The sequence below is a fragment of the Crinia signifera genome, chromosome 19 (assembly GCF_055691185.1).
Source record: "Crinia signifera chromosome 19, ASM5569118v1, whole genome shotgun sequence".
Taxonomy (NCBI): domain Eukaryota; kingdom Metazoa; phylum Chordata; class Amphibia; order Anura; family Myobatrachidae; genus Crinia; species Crinia signifera.
Genome location: NC_139226.1, coordinates 93292820 through 93310882, shown reverse-complemented (window position 1 = coordinate 93310882; position 18063 = coordinate 93292820). Strand labels below are relative to the sequence as shown.

At 44.9% G+C, this 18063-nt stretch overlaps 1 protein-coding gene across 3 annotated transcripts in view; it reads left to right on the top strand.

Moving 5' to 3' along the window:
* Window positions 1–17730, top strand: part of MEGF6 (multiple EGF like domains 6) — a 372940-nt gene extending 355210 nt beyond the window's left edge. For all 3 annotated transcript variants that reach the window (XM_083162934.1, XM_083162933.1, XM_083162935.1), the window contains 11 exons: window positions 329–457; window positions 2428–2559; window positions 3352–3480; window positions 5356–5484; window positions 6013–6141; window positions 7646–7774; window positions 9963–10091; window positions 10438–10566; window positions 14324–14452; window positions 14753–14797; window positions 17024–17730. In XM_083162934.1, the coding sequence (XP_083019060.1) occupies window positions 329–457; window positions 2428–2559; window positions 3352–3480; window positions 5356–5484; window positions 6013–6141; window positions 7646–7774; window positions 9963–10091; window positions 10438–10566; window positions 14324–14452; window positions 14753–14797; window positions 17024–17094 (1280 nt within the window). In that variant the 3' untranslated portion in view covers window positions 17095–17730. The remainder of the gene's footprint in view (window positions 1–328; window positions 458–2427; window positions 2560–3351; window positions 3481–5355; window positions 5485–6012; window positions 6142–7645; window positions 7775–9962; window positions 10092–10437; window positions 10567–14323; window positions 14453–14752; window positions 14798–17023) is intronic.
* The last annotated feature ends 333 nt before the right edge of the window (window positions 17731–18063 follow it).

Genomic DNA, 18063 nt, shown 5'->3' with positions numbered 1-18063 from the left:
CCATGCCAGTCTATCGTTTTCTAGGATGCAATAGAGAAATAATAAACAGAATCTGGTTGCTATGGCCAACATCATCTTTTCCAATTTTAAGAAGCTTTAGTAAATATACCCTAAATATCTGTGCCACTAAACAAACCTATTTTGCTGTCATAAATTAAGTCTTCCCCTACACAATTGTGTGCAGACCACATACGTGTTGTTAACTCTACACATCATTTATCAGACTGTACAACAATATAATGACTGTAATAAACATGCTTAAGCTATGTCACACGCAACATGCACGTAAGACCCCTTTTTCCCATGTTTCATATTTCATTATTTTCAGCTTGTCTTCCGGGGTCGTACGGTGACCGTTGCTCAAAGCTTTGCAGCTGCCCCCATGGAACGCCGTGTAACCACATCTCCGGAGAGTGCGGATGTCCTCCAGGATTCACAGGGAACGGATGTGACCACAGTAAGTCAGGCTAGGTGCCGATACAATAACCAGTGCTACAGGTCTAGGAACGTGTAATCTCATACTGCTTTGACACTGTTTCTGAAACGTTTCTTTAACCGGGTCAGAGCAAGTTTTACCCCTTTTCCACTGCATGTTGTAAACGGTATAATACTGGTTAATTTCCATTTTGTACCTTTCACATTCAACCCGTTGTGAAAGGTACAAAAATGGTAATTCACCAGTAATATACCACCCATTCCCTGGTACCTGGCCTGCGCCGCCCCTCCCCTGGTACTAGGCAGTGGGTACCCCGCTCCCCCCCTCCCCCGGTACTAAGCAGCGCATCCCCCCCCCCCCCCCCTGGTACTAAGCAGCGCATCCCCCCCCCTCCCCTGGTACTAAGCAGCGCATCCCCCCCCCCCCTGGTACTAAGCAGCGCATCTCTCGCCCACGCCCCCCAACTCCATGCCGATGTGGATAGTGGGGGTATGAAAAGGTCGGTCAGATGCGTACCGCGTCCTGTCGCGGGGCTGGCGTGGAAAGTGTGTTTGTGACTGGGACGCAACTGTGACTGGGACTCAAATTCCAACTGTGGCCAACTAGACACAGTTTGCGAGTACATCCGCTGAGTGTGACTGTGATGCTAATGCAGCAAAAAAAAAAAAACACGCTATTTCACGATAACGTACCTTAGTACAGTTACACAGATTAAGCACAGAGTGAGCGTGCGCTAGCCTAGTACAGTGTAGGAGTCTGGAAACCAGCCAAGTTTCACACACTTGTACAATCTGCATGAGATCCAGATGAGATTTGACTTGGTGTGTACACACTTGTACAATCTGCATGAGATCCAGATGAGATTTTGACTATATAGTCAAAATCTCATCTGGATCTCATGCAGAAAGTCTTGGCTGCATAGACTATATAGTGCAGATCTGAACTATATATATGCAGATAGTCTAAATTGTATACATAGTCTAAATTGTATACATAGTCAAAATCTCATCTGGATCTCATGCAGATTGTACAAGTGTGTACACAGCAAGTCTAAAGGGGTGTACACACGGAGCAAATTTTTGCTATTTTCTAAGCAATCTGACTAGATTGCTTAGAAAGTAAGCACAGATCTCTCCGTGTGTATACTCCGAGAGATTAAATATCTCTTGCTAACTAAGTCAGTGCATGCAGTCAAAATCTAGTCAAATTGCTTAGCAAATGACTGCAAATCTCTGTGTGTGTGCAGAATGAGAGATACTGATCACAATCTCCAATTCTGAACCATTACCCTGACTTTTTTTGCTTAAGCAAAATTGCTTAGAAAAATCGCTTAGCAAAATCACTTAGCACAAATCTCTGCATGTGTATGTGCTCCCCATGGGAGATCTTGACACCAGCAAAATTACTTAGCAAAATAGCTTAGCAAAATTGCTTAGCACAGATCTCTACGTGTGTATGCCCCTTTAATTGTATACGACGGACTCTGGCAGGCTGCCAATTTTCTAAGAAAATGTAAACACAGCTGTCTGGATTAATAAACAAACAAACACTGGCGCCGTGAAACTACACAATTACCGGATTTTCACTGAAAGTCCAGTGAGCAACTTCTTAGAAATAATTAAACAGCTGCCCAAACATACAAACAATGTCATATATAAGGTAAAATACTAATAGGAACCTATCACAATGTAGCCTCAGGAATCTGAGTTATGGGAGAAGCTGCTTTGGGAGTTACATATCCTATAGATTGTAAGCTTGCGAGCAGGGTCCTCGTACCTTTAACCATCTGTAAATACCCAGTTTGTTGTAACACTCTTTCCAAATGTAAAGTGCAACAGAATGTACTATGAAAGAAACTGTTAATAATGAATAAATATTTCCAGTAGACAATCGCAGAAAGGGGTTTGGGACACTAGAATATATAGGAGCCTTCGGTACACAGTAATTGCACCCAAATTATTATTCTTGGTTAACTTACTCTATCTCCCCAGCTTGCGTTCCAGGAACCTATGGAATGAACTGTGCCAAAATATGTCAGTGTCCTGGCCAGCATCAAGACTGCCACCCGGTGACCGGGGAGTGTATCTGCGCCTCTGGTTACCACGGTCACACCTGCCAGTTAAGTAGGTGCACATTTAATGTTGTGGAAAGGGAAATTGCAAGTGGCAGATCAGTAGAGTGCTACATATTGGCCCTTATTCAGATCTGATCGCAGTACAAATTTGATCTCATAATGGGAAAAAACATGTGCACTGCAGGTGGGACAGATGTAACATGTTAGATTTGGGTGGGGTGTGTTGAAACGGAAATTTAAAGTGTAAAAATAATGCAGCCAGTATTTACAGAAACAAAATAACTCACAACAATCTAACTCTCTCTATACATGTTACATCTGCCCCACCTGCAGGGCACATGGTTTTGTCCATTTTGAGAACAAATTTGTACTGCAATAAGATTTGAATAAGGGCCATTGTGTATGCAGACCAAAACCTGCACAAGGACATTGATGTAAGAACCTGCATAGCTGTCTGCTAAGCTTATAGGCATTGGGAATCCAGCCAAAGGTGTAATATTATAATAACAGACCATGAATCACCAATAAAATCCACTGCACCCTACTGATTGCTTTATGTACGGCTTATTATCTCCTCCCAGTGCAGACATGACATTACCACACACAGCACCTTTCATATCTATTCTGGCTGCTAACACTTCAGAATCTGGTTGCCTGCCCAGACTTATTGTAGTGGCGAGGAAGGAAGGGGGGTCAGAGATCAGTCCAATATCTTTTTAATATAAAACAAACATCAGCGGCCAGACTGTTTATGGAAAGGTGTAATATATCAGAGTTTATGCACTTTTGTCATTGTGTTGTGAGGGCCGGAGTATAAAGTGCTTTGCTTTTGTTTTTTCAGAATGTTCCAGTTTGTTTTACGGTCAAAACTGCGAACATTTGTGTCAGTGCAAGAATGGCGGTCACTGCGAGGGCACAACCGGAGCTTGTCGTTGCCCTGCAGGATATGTGGGGACTGACTGCAGCGCTGGTAATGTACTGTAACCATAAAAAGGGGGAAGGAATTAGATATATTAATAGTGTCCCTGGGGTCAGCTTTAGCATCTCATATACTGGGGTTCAGCTCTTTAGCCATTGGGTCTCTGTCAGTGGCGGATCCAGTGGAGCCACACCAAATGCTGGCAGTTGGTTGGGCTCTGATATTTGAATTTTGAACTTTGCTGCAGCCACTCCCCCTGCAACTGCCACCGTTCTCCATGAAAAACTCTTCTCAAAAAATTCTCATTTTATTTAACATATTTATTATAGTTTTATTTTTAAAACCAGTAGAACCAGAAACCTCAGGTTTGGCCTATTGGTTGCTCTGTGCGTGTGCAATCTGTGTGGCCAAGTCACTCTCACGCAGATATCCCGTGAGCCTGGCCTGACAAAGCAGCTCGTATACTCACACCAGGCCTGGATTGCTCAGCTGTTTTGGTAACAATGTATTGATAATTATAGCTATAGGTGGTTTTCTATCACTGTGACAGACAACTAGTCATGGACATTAATACATAGATCACCTGGGCCAGCTGGGATTCATCCTAGGGTACTAATGGAATTAAGGGAAGAATTAGCTTCCCCTCTACATTATATCTTTGATAATTTACTATCATCAGGAAAGGTACCAAAAGACTGGAGAATAGCAGAGGTAGTGCCATTATTCAAAAAAGGAAAAAAGGAGGATCCCGCTAATTACAGACCTGTTCGTTTACCCACTATTGATGTTAAACTATTTGAAGGATTTTTAAGAGATGGTATCCAGGAATATTTAGACCTTCATAGTTTATTCAGTAATAACCAGCATGGGTTCGTGAAAAATCGTTCATGCCAAACTAATCTACTTGGTTTCTAGTAAGAGGTTAGCAAAAACCTTGATAATGGAAACGCTGTAGATATGATTTTCCTAGATTTTGCTAAAGCCTTCGACACAGTACCACACAAGAGGTTGATAAATAAAATGGAGGACCTGGGATTAGGGGCAAATATCTGTAGATGGGTAGGGAACTGGCTGTGTAATAGAGAACAAAGAATGGTCGTGAACAGTGCCGTTTCAAATATGATACCAGTACTAATACCCCTTTCACACCAGCCTAAATTCCCGGGTTGAGTCCGGGAACAACCCGGTACTACCGCTGGTGTGAAAGGTACCCGGGAAAAATTACCGGGCTAATTTGCCGGCAATCCAACCCTGCTAGGTAGCAGGGTTGTTCCCGGGTTCAACCCGGGGACCTGGCTGGTGTGAACGGGGTAGGGTATACTTACCCGGGTTGCCGGTGGCTGGGAATCCACGCAGGCGGCGGGCGCAAATGACAGGACAGGCGGTGGATGATGATGACGCAGCCCTCCGGCGGCAGTGAGGGCGCCGGAGAGCTGCGTCATCTTCATCCGCCGCCTGTCCCGTCATTTGCGCCTCCGCCTGTGTGGATCCCTGGCCTGCGCGGAGGACCAGCAACCGGGGTGAGTATTCTTACCACCTCCTGCCCACCTCTGCCGCCATCCCGCCTCCTCCCCACCTCCTTACGGCCTGGAGAAGTGGTGTCGGCAGACACTATAAATACGTTTAAAATAAGGTTGGATAAACATTTATTGGTTAAAAACATCCACATACTATACAACAAGGGATAAACTATTATAAACATAGGTTGAACTAGATGGACGCAAGTCTTTATTCAGCCTCACCTACTATGTCACTATGTAATGCTGACCACAGTGCTGACGTGGTAGGTTGGAAATAGAAGTTGGGCATATTATTTGTACGGGAATAAGGAGAGCAGTGACCGTACCAGTGGGTGAGACACAGTTACAGGTTAGGACCTGGCGTTATCGGGTCGTTGTGTAATCAGCTTTCTTTGTTCCGTTACAGTATGTCCCCCTGGGCATTATGGAATAGGATGTGCACACGTGTGTCACTGTGGCCCCAATGGATCCTGCAACCATGTCACTGGTGACTGTCTCTGTGGCCCTGGAAGGACGGGCGTGACCTGTGAACACGGTATATACATACTGCTTTGTTAAGTGTAACTCTTAATTCACCTAGGGGCCGATGTACTATGCCTGGTGAAGTGATAAAGTGGAAGCTGATAATGCATCAGCCGATCTGCTCATAAATGTATTTTTTTTTACCCATCCTTTAGCTTGACATACATTTAGCATGGTCCTGCAAGCTATCTCTTACCATCTATAAAGGTGTATATTTGAACATTTATGGGCCACATAGCAAAAGTTTAAAAGGACCCCCAAGTACCACCGATCAGTAAGACACAAAAGCATTGGAGTGTAAGAATGACGGTGGCGATCGCTACACCGCTGAATTCATATGACAGCTGGGAAACCCAATGTAACAAGTGCTTGTTATGTACGCGCACTTACTGCATGCACCTACATACAGTAGATGGTCCCATAGACCTGTGTTAGCATACGTCTATGGCACCATCTTTACCTTGTATGTTCCTACCTACCTTACAGGAAGGGGTTAGGACTGTGGGCTAAGGTGCGCTCATGCATGCGTCATGTATTTCAGTCTGCAATAGAGGCTACTTTGGAGAAAACTGCCGGCAGATCTGCTCCTGTAAGAACGGAGGACTTTGTGACCCAGTCAGGGGAACGTGCCGCTGCGGACTGGGATGGACAGGATCTACATGTGAGGAAGGTACAGTACATTACATGTGGGGCATGTAGATGCTAGTCATAGGCTGGAGCTATGTTGGCATCATTTGGGTCTGTTACTATGCACCAGTAAACTTCATTATTTGTAGCTACACATTATAACATTAAAGGGCACAGTCTTACTGTACATGCACTAATGGATAACGTCCAGTCAACGTGAATCCGCCTCCAAAAGTCCCCAGTTCAGTTCTGTGGAGATATCCAATCATTTCCACATGTATGGAAAAAAGAAATGTAACGTAGTGTGATAACGTTTGATAATAATCACAAAGGTGATAGGGGTGTGTTTTACCTGGTCTCCCAATTCTGACTGAGGACAACACACACCTGACAGGAAAAAGGTGATCTGCTGACATGTAAGAAACTGGTATAACACACGTAAAGGTTCCTTTTATTTGTCCCGCCTTCCGAGTTATGATGGATCATAAGAAATCAGCATATAGATAGAAAATATAAATTGTTTTATTAGAAAAAAAAAAAGGTATCAACAAGGCATGCCCATGCACCCGCAACAACCATACCAGATGTGACCTGGGTATTGTGTGTTCTCTGCACATCAGATCACCATATCCAGAGTGTTACCTCATGTAAAACAGATACAATATACTGTATCTGGCAGACACTGATGTCACTTTGTGATTATTATCGAATGTTATCACACGGTTCAATTTCTATTTTCCATCCGTGTGACCTATGCGCGAAATTACGATGGATATTTCCACCCACTGAACTGAGGACATTTGGAGACGGAGTCATATTTACTGGACTTTATCCACTAGCACATGTAAGACTGTGACCACCGTATAGTCCATGGGTCCTCAAACTGCGGCCCTCCAGATGTTGTGAAACTACAAATCCCAGCATGCCTTGCCACAGTTTTGCTATAAGGGAGTGTTTACAAATCCCAGCATGTTTTGACAAAGTTTTAACACTCCATTATAGCAAAACTGTGGCAAGGCATGCTGGGATTTGTAGTGTCACAACATCTGGAGGGCCGCATTTTGAGGACCCATGGTATAGTCTGTTGCTGCTTTTGGGTTTGCGGCGCAACATGTGGGAGTTTCACTGTCTGTTTTATGGTCACAACATATTGTCATGTCCACATCTCAGCGGCCAAGCTATCATGGAATTGTATGGTTCTGTGGTTTACGAGTTACGACTGTTACCTGTCCACAATGGAAGCTGCAAAACCTATAGCACATCTTCCCATACTTACTATTACAGTCCAGGTCTTAAGGATATCCAGTTGATTTTTATTAGAATCTCTTAGAACCTCAATCATTTTGATTTAAGCATCTGGACTCTCAATCATTGCTGGAATGTAAAGGCAGTTTGGGAACCTTTACTTCATAGTCAAAGGATTCCTGGGAACCAGCAGGAACACAGGCTTCATTCCCATCACCGTTAGTACAGTTAATGTCACATAACACATGTGTCCGGCACAGTAAAGTAAACCCATTTTCCAATGATTCCTCCCCTCCTTTCAGAATGTCTCCCTGGGAAATATGGCGCTGACTGTCAGATGCAGTGTTCCTGCCTGAACAATGGCACATGTGATAAAGTATCGGGAAGCTGTCACTGTACGAGAGGATACTACGGGGATGTATGCCAGCACGGTGAGCCACCCAATCAGGAATCTCTGTGACAAGATGACAGACGTACGGGAGGAAATGCCTGTGATAGACGGGAGGGTGCGGATGTGATTACAGGGTGGTGATTGGTCTTTGCATTATGCACATCACTGCCCTGTCTTCTGGGAGAACAGACAGTGGGCTGCAAAGCATAGCAAATACGTTTTCCTATGGGAGCCTGATCCCGGATGACAGGTGACTGACGAATGACAGTTATATTACACAGATGTTTCTACATGAATTATTTCATAAAAATATCAGATTATATTCTGTTGGCACTAAACTGCTCCTGAGGGTGTATATTCCTGGCAATAACTGGCCAGTTATATACAAATTTAAAATTACTATGTATTACATTGGGGATTTTTTTTATATCTATCCGCCTCTCGCTTTCAAGACATTACTTAAACTGCACGGAAATGTATTAGGGGAGCACCTAGTGTGACAATTATTACTGGGTGCTCCTACATGGGTAGGTAGTAAGACGTCAGCAAGGAGCTTTACGAGAGGGAGAAAAGGAGGAAAGATATAGAAAACTATATCAAGTTTTGAGGGCGCTTAATATGGGTGTGCTTGGCTATACAGCTGCAATCTGAAATTGGAGGGGTCACCTCCAATACAATATACAAGAACAACAAAGAGGGGGTTGACTGCGCTAGAACATGTGGTGATATTACAAAAAATGAAGGAATTTACATATACATGAATGTAAACAATGAGTGGTCAGGTGTGTAAGAAAAATAGAAAATGTATTTATTATAACATATACAATAAAAATTGAATAAAAATATTAAAATATAGGGACAAATGAAATAATAGTCACTCAATTGTGGAGCAGAGGATTTCAGAATGATTGGGGAAATCCCAAAGAATAACAGGTCCTGGATGGTTTTTTGTAATCCAAGTGGTAGGGAAAACACTCCGTGCCGATGCCACTGAAATTTTAGCTTTACGAGAGGGGAGGGCCCCATCCTCCCTGGCAGCGCAGTGCTAGAGTCTATGGCCAATACATAGGTCTTTGGGAATATGGTGCCCACAACATCGGTAACGATATCGAGTGTACACACCAGACAATAGTGAACAATATCGCTCAGAAGGGCTTTCTGAGTAATATCTTTCACTATATTATCTAGAGCACAGGTACTCAAACTTGGACCCCACACAGTGCATGTTTTGCAGGTCTACTCACAGAATCACAAATTAAATAATTAGCTCCACCTGTGGATCTTTTAAAATGTGTCAATGAGTAATGAATGCACCTGTGCATCTGGTAACCGTGAACTTAGAGTTTCAGAACCCCTATCTAGTGTGTATGGAGGCTTTGCTGGGGTCACTGCTGATCAAAGTAGCGGTCTCAGGAGGGGAGGATTGGTAAATAGACCCAAAACTCCTTCCATGATGTGTATACATTAGGTATAGGGTATCCCTCACCCTACATCCAATGGCTGCCCACACAGCGCCTCGTCCCTCTGTCAATAGTGCAGAGATATAGGGACCACTATTGTGTCTTTCCATGTTGCCCTTCAGGGAGGCTTCAAACCTTAACCAAGATGGCCGCCGCCCGTGTCATATTACTGTGACAGTGGGCCACAATGGAACATGGACATTTTACACTTAGCTCTAGTGAGACCCTGTGATATACCAGGATAATATCTGTGATCATCACTTGTATATGCAGCACTACCCAATTACTGTACATCACAACACTTACAGCCAGATTAGGATTTGTAGTGGTCATTGAAACATCATTGAATGAAGCATTTTCCCAACATACTGTAAGTGGCAACTACGGAGACAGTGCACAGCAGGCAAACACTACGCTGGTACGGCTCTGAACAGCACAAAGCATGATGCCACTGTGAGGAGGGCAGTGGGTACATTCTGCCCAGGGGGCAAAATTATTTATTATATAGTTTATATGAAAGGGGGTTACATTCAGTATAGACTCCCCCATACACGTGCATGAGGAAGTTTATCAGGCAGAATGGGGCCCTCTAATGCAGTAAAACCGTAACATATGCTGATAATTATATATTGTCTCAATGCAAATGTTCATAAGTTGGCAATTAAAGTCTAAAAAATAGGCCCCTAAATTGCAGGACAGTTGCTTTTGAGAACATTGTTATTGTTATTACTAAACTTAATAGAATGTTCTTCTATCTCGTTTTCTCAGCTTGCCCTCCTGGTCGCCATGGAAACGGGTGCCAGGAAATGTGCGACTGTGAAAATGGCGCATCATGTGACCCTACAAGCGGAGCCTGTCAGTGTCCTGCTGGTTTCTATGGAGGCAAATGTGAAAAAGGTCAGTGTGGGTGCCCAGAGCATAATGTGGGCATTTGTAGAACATTCTAAAGAAAGCGATTTGGCGTACGCTACATAAACCATACACTAATGGAAGCGTTCTTACAAGGTGTGCGGCGAACAAATAAAAGACCCTTGCTGAGGTCAATCCTATTGTTTGCTAAGGGTGCGATGTACTCATTGGCATTGTCATTGTCAATGCTGGCAAAGACATAGGAACTAGCACCCTTTGGCCAACAATGTTCGGAGTCCTATAGTAGTTTTATGTGAATTCGGGCCGCCGTAAAGTGCATTAATCCCATATTCCAGTATTTTCCTAATGCCATGTTTTTTTTCTTTTACTGTAGGCTGTGAAATGGGGACATTTGGAGAGGGGTGCAAGAGGACCTGTGAATGTGACGGAGATGTACCATGTGACGCAGTTACTGGAACGTGCCTTTGCCCCCCAGGCAAGACCGGAATAGCTTGTGATATAGGTGAGGCTGGTGCTAGCGGTCAGGTTTGCTTATGGGAACAGCTGTGACATTTAGAACATTGGTAAAGAACATTTTTGTATCTCTAGCAAACTATAAAATGTAATAACACAAAGGCAAGAACATGTCTAACTTGCTTCTGGCCATGTGAGCCATGCCCGGTAGGCTTCAATGGTGGCTGTGGTCTGTTGAAACAACTAGGGGATCCCCAGAGGGTTATGGGATTGGTCGTAGCTCAATGATGGCTATCAACGTCCAAGCTGTTACGGCGGGATGATGTTTTCTGAAAAAGAAATGCCAAATGGGTCACCCCCAACAAGTGGCCGGGGTAGCATAAAGCATACAAGTGGCCGGGGTAGCATAAAGCATACAAGTGGCCGGGGTAGCATAAAGCATACAAGTGGCCGGGGTAGCATAAAGCATACAAGTGGCCGGGGTAGCATAAAGCATACAAGTGGCCGGGGTAGCATAAAGCATACAAGTGGCCGGGGTAGCATAAAGCATACAAGTGGCCGGGGTAGCATACAAGTGGCCGGGGTAGCATAAAAACCATACAAGTGGCCGGGGTAGCATAAAAACCATACAAGTGGCCGGGGTAGCATAAAAACCATACAAGTGGCCGGGGTAGCATAAAAACCATACAAGTGGCCGGGGTAGCATAAAAACCATACAAGTGGCCGGGGTAGCATAAACCAAACAAGTGGCCGGGGTAGCATAAACCATACAAGTGGCCGGGGTAGCATAAAAACCATACAAGTGGCCGGGGTAGCATAAACCATACAAGTGGCCGGGGTAGCATAAACCAAACAAGTGGCCGGGGTAGCATAAACCATACAAGTGGCCGGGGTAGCATAAAAACCATACAAGTGGCCGGGGTAGCATAAACCATACAGGTGGCCGGGGTAGCATAAAGCATACAAGTGGCCGGGGTAGCATAAAGCATACAAGTGGCCGGGGTAGCATAAAGCATACAAGTGGCCGGGGTAGCATACAAGTGGCCGGGGTAGCATAAAAACCATACAAGTGGCCGGGGTAGCATAAAAACCATACAAGTGGCCGGGGTAGCATAAAAACCATACAAGTGGCCGGGGTAGCATAAAAACCATACAAGTGGCCGGGGTAGCATAAAAACCATACAAGTGGCCGGGGTAGCATAAACCAAACAAGTGGCCGGGGTAGCATAAACCATACAAGTGGCCGGGGTAGCATAAAAACCATACAAGTGGCCGGGGTAGCATAAACCATACAGGTGGCCGGGGTAGCATAAACCATACAAGTGGCCGGGGTAGCATAAACCATACAGGTGGCCGGGGTAGCATAAACCAAACAAGTGGCCGGGGTAGCATAAACCAAACAAGTGGCCGGGGTAGCATACACCATACAAGTGGCCGGGGTAGCATACACCATACAAGTGGCCGGGGTAGCATAAAAACCAAACAAGTGGCCGGGGTAGCATAAAAACCATACAAGTGGCCGGGGTAGCATAAAAACCATACAAGTGGCCGGGGTAGCATAAACCATACAAGTGGCCGGGGGAGCATAAAGCATACAAGTGGCCGGGGTAGCATAAAAACCATACAAGTGGCCGGGGTAGCATAAAAACCATACAAGTGGCCGGGGGAGCATAAAGCATACAAGTGGCCGGGGTAGCATAAAGCATACAAGTGGCCGGGGTAGCATAAAAACCATACAAGTGGCCGGGGTAGCATAAAAACCATACAAGTGGCCGGGGTAGCATAAAAACCATACAGGTGGCCGGGGTAGCATAAACCATACAGGTGGCCGGGGTAGCATAAACCAAACAAGTGGCCGGGGTAGCATAAACCAAACAAGTGGCCGGGGTAGCATAAACCATACAAGTGGCCGGGGTATCATAAACCATACAAGTGGCCGGGGTATCATAAACCATACAAGTGGCCGGGGTAGCATAAACCATACAGGTGGCCGGGGTAGCATAAACCATACAAGTGGCCGGGGTAGCATAAAAACCATACAAGTGGCCGGGGTAGCATAAAAACCATACAAGTGGCCGGGGTAGCATAAACCATACAGGTGGCCGGGGTAGCATAAACCATACAGGTGGCCGGGGTAGCATAAACCATACAGGTGGCCGGGGTAGCATAAACCAAACAAGTGGCCGGGGTAGCATAAACCAAACAAGTGGCCGGGGTAGCATACACCATACAAGTGGCCGGGGTAGCATACACCATACAAGTGGCCGGGGTAGCATAAAAACCATACAAGTGGCCGGGGTAGCATAAACCAAACAAGTGGCCGGGGTAGCATAAACCATACAAGTGGCCGGGGTAGCATAAACCATACAAGTGGCCGGGGGAGCATAAAGCATACAAGTGGCCGGGGTAGCATAAAGCATACAAGTGGCCGGGGTAGCATAAAAACCATACAAGTGGCCGGGGTAGCATAAAAACCATACAAGTGGCCGGGGGAGCATAAAGCATACAAGTGGCCGGGGTAGCATAAAGCATACAAGTGGCCGGGGTAGCATAAAAACCATACAAGTGGCCGGGGTAGCATAAAAACCATACAAGTGGCCGGGGTAGCATAAACCATACAGGTGGCCGGGGTAGCATAAACCATACAGGTGGCCGGGGTAGCATAAACCAAACAAGTGGCCGGGGTAGCATAAACCAAACAAGTGGCCGGGGTAGCATAAACCATACAAGTGGCCGGGGTATCATAAACCATACAAGTGGCCGGGGTATCATAAACCATACAAGTGGCCGGGGTATCATAAACCATACAAGTGGCCGGGGTAGCATAAACCATACAAGTGGCCGGGGTATCATAAACCATACAAGTGGCCGGGGTATCATAAACCATACAAGTGGCCGGGGTAGCATAAACCATACAAGTGGCCGGGGTAGCATAAACCATACAAGTGGCCGGGGTAGCATAAACCATACAAGTGGCCGGGGTAGCATAAACCATACAAGTGGCCGGGGTAGCATAAACCGTACAAGTGGCCGGGGTAGCATAAACCGTACAAGTGGCCGGGGTAGCATAAACCGTACAAGTGGCCGGGGTAACATAAACCATACAAGTGGCTGGTGAAACACTCTGCATTATTAGATACTAGTTACCAGCCCGTCAAACGGATGGAACAGTATAACCGTAATATCAGCGCATGAACAAAGAAATGTTTGATGTGCTTCATCGAGCGCCATTTGGGGTGCAAAACATGTAAATCCCCCACATAGAGGTGAGGAGCAATGTTAGTCTTATATCATATAAAATAGCAAAACTTTTAAAAATTGAGGTGTTTATTGTTAATATAATGGTGTATTTTCCACACAATGCAGCCTGTCAATTCATCGGGAGCCACCAACACTCACTGGTGTCGTTGGTGCAGTTTCAATAGACTATAACAGGGGTTAGGAACCTTTGACCCTCCAGCTGCTGTTGAACTACACATCCCAGCATGCCCTGCTGCAGTTTTACTATCTGGCCATGCTAAAACCGTTGCAGGATATGCTGGGATGTGTAGTTCAACAGCAGCTCAAGGGCCAAAGGTTCCCAATCCCTGAACTACTGTATAACCTCTTAATGTTTTGTGCCCAGTTGTGTCTAGCATTGGGAAATGTATACAGCGCCAGTGCTCATCAGACACAAGCGGTTATATCTGCTCCTACCCCTATGGAACTAATTGCATGTCCTCTGTCCACTCGGCTGCTGCAGTGTCCTTGGCTATTTCTTAGCATGGTACCGTGTCACTAAGCCTCATGCTGTCTTCCCTCCACAGAGTGCAGGACCAATCACTACGGCCCCAACTGCAGCCTCGGCTGTGAATGCGGCTGGAACGCACAATGCAGCGCTCTGACGGGGAGGTGCATCTGCCTCAATGGATTCATAGGACCCACCTGCCAACAAGGTATATGGGCAGATTCATCCAAAAACATTTACATTAAACTAAATATTTTACCAAATAATCACTGACCCAGTAAACTAGATTTTCTGCACCTGGGCATGACTACGCGGGATACCTGGGATCAGGGCTGAGACCCCCCCATCATACAGGATGGTACGAGCGTGGCGTATAGTAATGTCAGGTACAGGACAGGCCTGGTGATATACTGTATATTACACATTTTATGCTGGAAGATTAAAATTAGGTAAATATTTTAATTACAAGACACCTTGCTATAACGTTTCCCTTTGGTTATATTGGCAGGTGGCCCACCTCAGCTCCTGTCCCCTCAACTGCAAGCACTTCTAAGTAAGTCAGAATATAGCCGTGAGTATATACGTTCTGAGCCATGTATTACTGCCCACACCTGATTACATACTGTATACTGGTTGCTGTTACATAGTATTCCTTCCAATGGAATATATTCCTCCGCCCCTACTCAGCCAGAAATTCACCACCACCCCCCCAGCCAATGGTGGTACTTTAGTAAACCCATTTTCTCCATTGTAAATGTGTGTAATGCTGTCATCTTGCCGTAATCCTGTGACAATGTCTATTTAACACCTAATGACTGATCTGTCCAAACGGTCTCCTGGGATCAAATACCTGGTAATGTACAGGAGCAAAGGACAAACAACTATTTGCTCCCAAATGCTGGAGAACAGACAAAAACAATTGTTTGGCTGCATTTGTTAAATCAAACTGTGGAACATATTTGTCTGAAAGGCCCATTGTCTATTTTCCAGTGTTTGAGAGCAAATGGTCGATTATCATATGGTCCAATACATTACCAGATCTTTGTTCCCACCAGACAGATCAGTCTATAGGGACGTACCCAGCTTAAGTCTGATGGAGTTGTAACTCAGTATTTACCAACTCTCCCAAATATTAGAGTGTATCCAGTTTATGAGAAAACCAGTCATTTGAACCCCACGTATGCCCTACTCACCAGCTCCCCCAGTGCCATGCTGTAACGTTCGCCCAGGTTTCTCGTCTTACACCGCCCCGTGAACATGTCCCATCTACAAGTGGACAGTGGGAGCCATTGAGGGCCTCCGACTACACATGGGGGAGCTGGAAGAGACCAACTATGATTAATATATAGCGGAAATGTAATAGAATGCTAGGGCACTGAGATACCCTGTAACCGCCTCAGGTACCCGACCTGTGTCTATGCTGTAACAAGCAAATTCCATTCCACCACTGTATGGTGAGCCGAATACAGTACTGAAACCGCCTGCATCTTACAGCATAACAACTCAAAGCATGATGCCAAACTCCATTCCACCACTGTAAGGAATTAGTTCACCCCACCTTAAACGTCACCAAGCACAAACAGTATACAAAATACTGCCAAGCATCTCCTCGGTTAAACTTTGGCTTGTCTTAGATCATCCCACAAGTGCCAACTACATATGGATTCACCACAGGATACAATTGACAACCTTGTTAAAAGCCTTCAAATACTCAACGATTGACTGCATCCAGCAAAGTATTAAACAATAACAAGCACAAATCTGCTACATTAATCTCAAACAACCAGCCAGAAAACTTGGCCACGTGACACACTATTTCCTCTATATAGACAGTGTGTAAACTGTTTTTTGAAACAAAGTATATTTTTTTCCTACTGTTTTGAGATCAAAAGCAGAGTTCCAGATCCTGGCACAGCCTAATGGGCCCTACACACATAGCGATGTGTGCAGGGCTACCTAGCTATGCTAGGTCGGGCTGTGCTGCGCCGCTATCGCATAGCACACAGAGCTGACAGCCCACACACAGAGCGAGCTGTCAGCTCTGTGTGCTAAGCGAGCAGACAGCGCCAGTGTTCTCCGGTGGGAGAACCCTGCCGATGCCGAGATTAATGGACACTGTCCATCAATCTCGGCAACACCGATAAAGACGCGTGGGGACGCGCATTGCTGCCGATATAGTCCCCACACACACACTGAGGTGAGGGCATTTTCTAAGCGACTTTGCCAAACTAAGCAAAATCGCTTAGAAAATGCCTTAATATCGGCATGTGTGTAGGCCTTATTAGTATCCTTAACAATACTGTATTCCTATGCATGAACCATAATAACTGTTCACTTATATGTTTTTATGTCTGTACGTCTGTCTAGTATTTTTCTTAAACTGTACTATTAAAAGTTAAATTTTAATACACTCATCAAATCAGAGCACTCTCTGTGCCTCTGTTAACTGTTATACTAGTCCCAGAACAAAAGAGGCCTTTTTGAGTTGACCTTTCGCTTTGTTCTACTACAATTCCCTGTAATTGTTTAGATTTACAATAAACTAACTATTTAGCTCTTCCTCCCCCTACAACTCTAACTTTTCCCCATCCCCCTAGTGCCTAAACCTAACACCCCAACATCTTGGCATTGCCACCGCCACTGATATTAGGAATCTGGCCCCGGTGTTCTAGAGGAGTTTGGTGTTGGGATTTCGGTGCCGGCCTTTCAACTAGCGACATCTAAATAATCAGCATAATATTTATATAAAATATAACAATTGCTTCTGTTTGTCTTCCAGATGTACAACCTAGAACACCATCCAGATCTTCAGTTAGGTATTTAATACATACAAGCAAACAGCAGCCATAGACCTTTTCTAGGAGCGCAATTCATTGAAACCAACCATGAAACCACTATTTGACTCTTATGGGCACTGTACATTTAAGGTCTGCATAATGGGAGGACATGAAGGTGACCAATCTTCTGCATTTAAAGGCATCTGGAACAGAGCCAAATGAGTATAGGGGACACAACATCTGCCCGCCTGCCGGTGCACTGACCAAGAAGACGGGACCATATTTCACAGCTTGATCTTTCAATACTTTCTTTTCTATTTATGGTGCTGTAAGAGAACGTTCCACAATTTATTAGGACTGTGCATGATTCTGTTTTGTTCTCCTGACCAACAGACCGGGCACCGTCCAAAGATCTGAGGCAGCAACGGTTTGCAGTGAGGTGACCTCATTTGTCATAAACTGAGGAGTTTGTAGAGAAACAGGCTGTGCCTTAAGTGTTCCTGCTCTGCGATCCAACGCCAGGAAGTTGTGCAAAGTAGGATGTCTACAATGCTAGAGATTCATGAGTGACTGGTAGGGAGTACAGCTAAGCAGACAGCAGACATTACTGCCTCCGGAGGAGATGAATCACTACACGTGTACATGTTCCATCGTGCTGGTAGTCTTTCATGACTTTTACATTTTGCCCGATAAAAAGTAACGAAATATCTATTTATGTTGTAATATTTATGAAACAGGTCTTTGAGGAAATAACCAATGGGTCACGAGTCTGGAGAACATATGTGGTAGCTAGATCTTGAAAACATTTTTTTTTTAATCTGGTCACTTTCAAGTCTGACTGTTAAACAACCTGTACAACCGTAGGCTGGGACCCACTGATCACTGGTACATAGTTAGCGCACCAAGAAATTTGTTTCCCAGATATTAACTCTGTGACTGAAAACAGGTGCATTATGGATTTGTGTATGGTATTATGTATTTCAACAATGGACAGTGATCTTCAACCGCTATTATGGTTTAAAATACACTAAGCCTTGGAGAG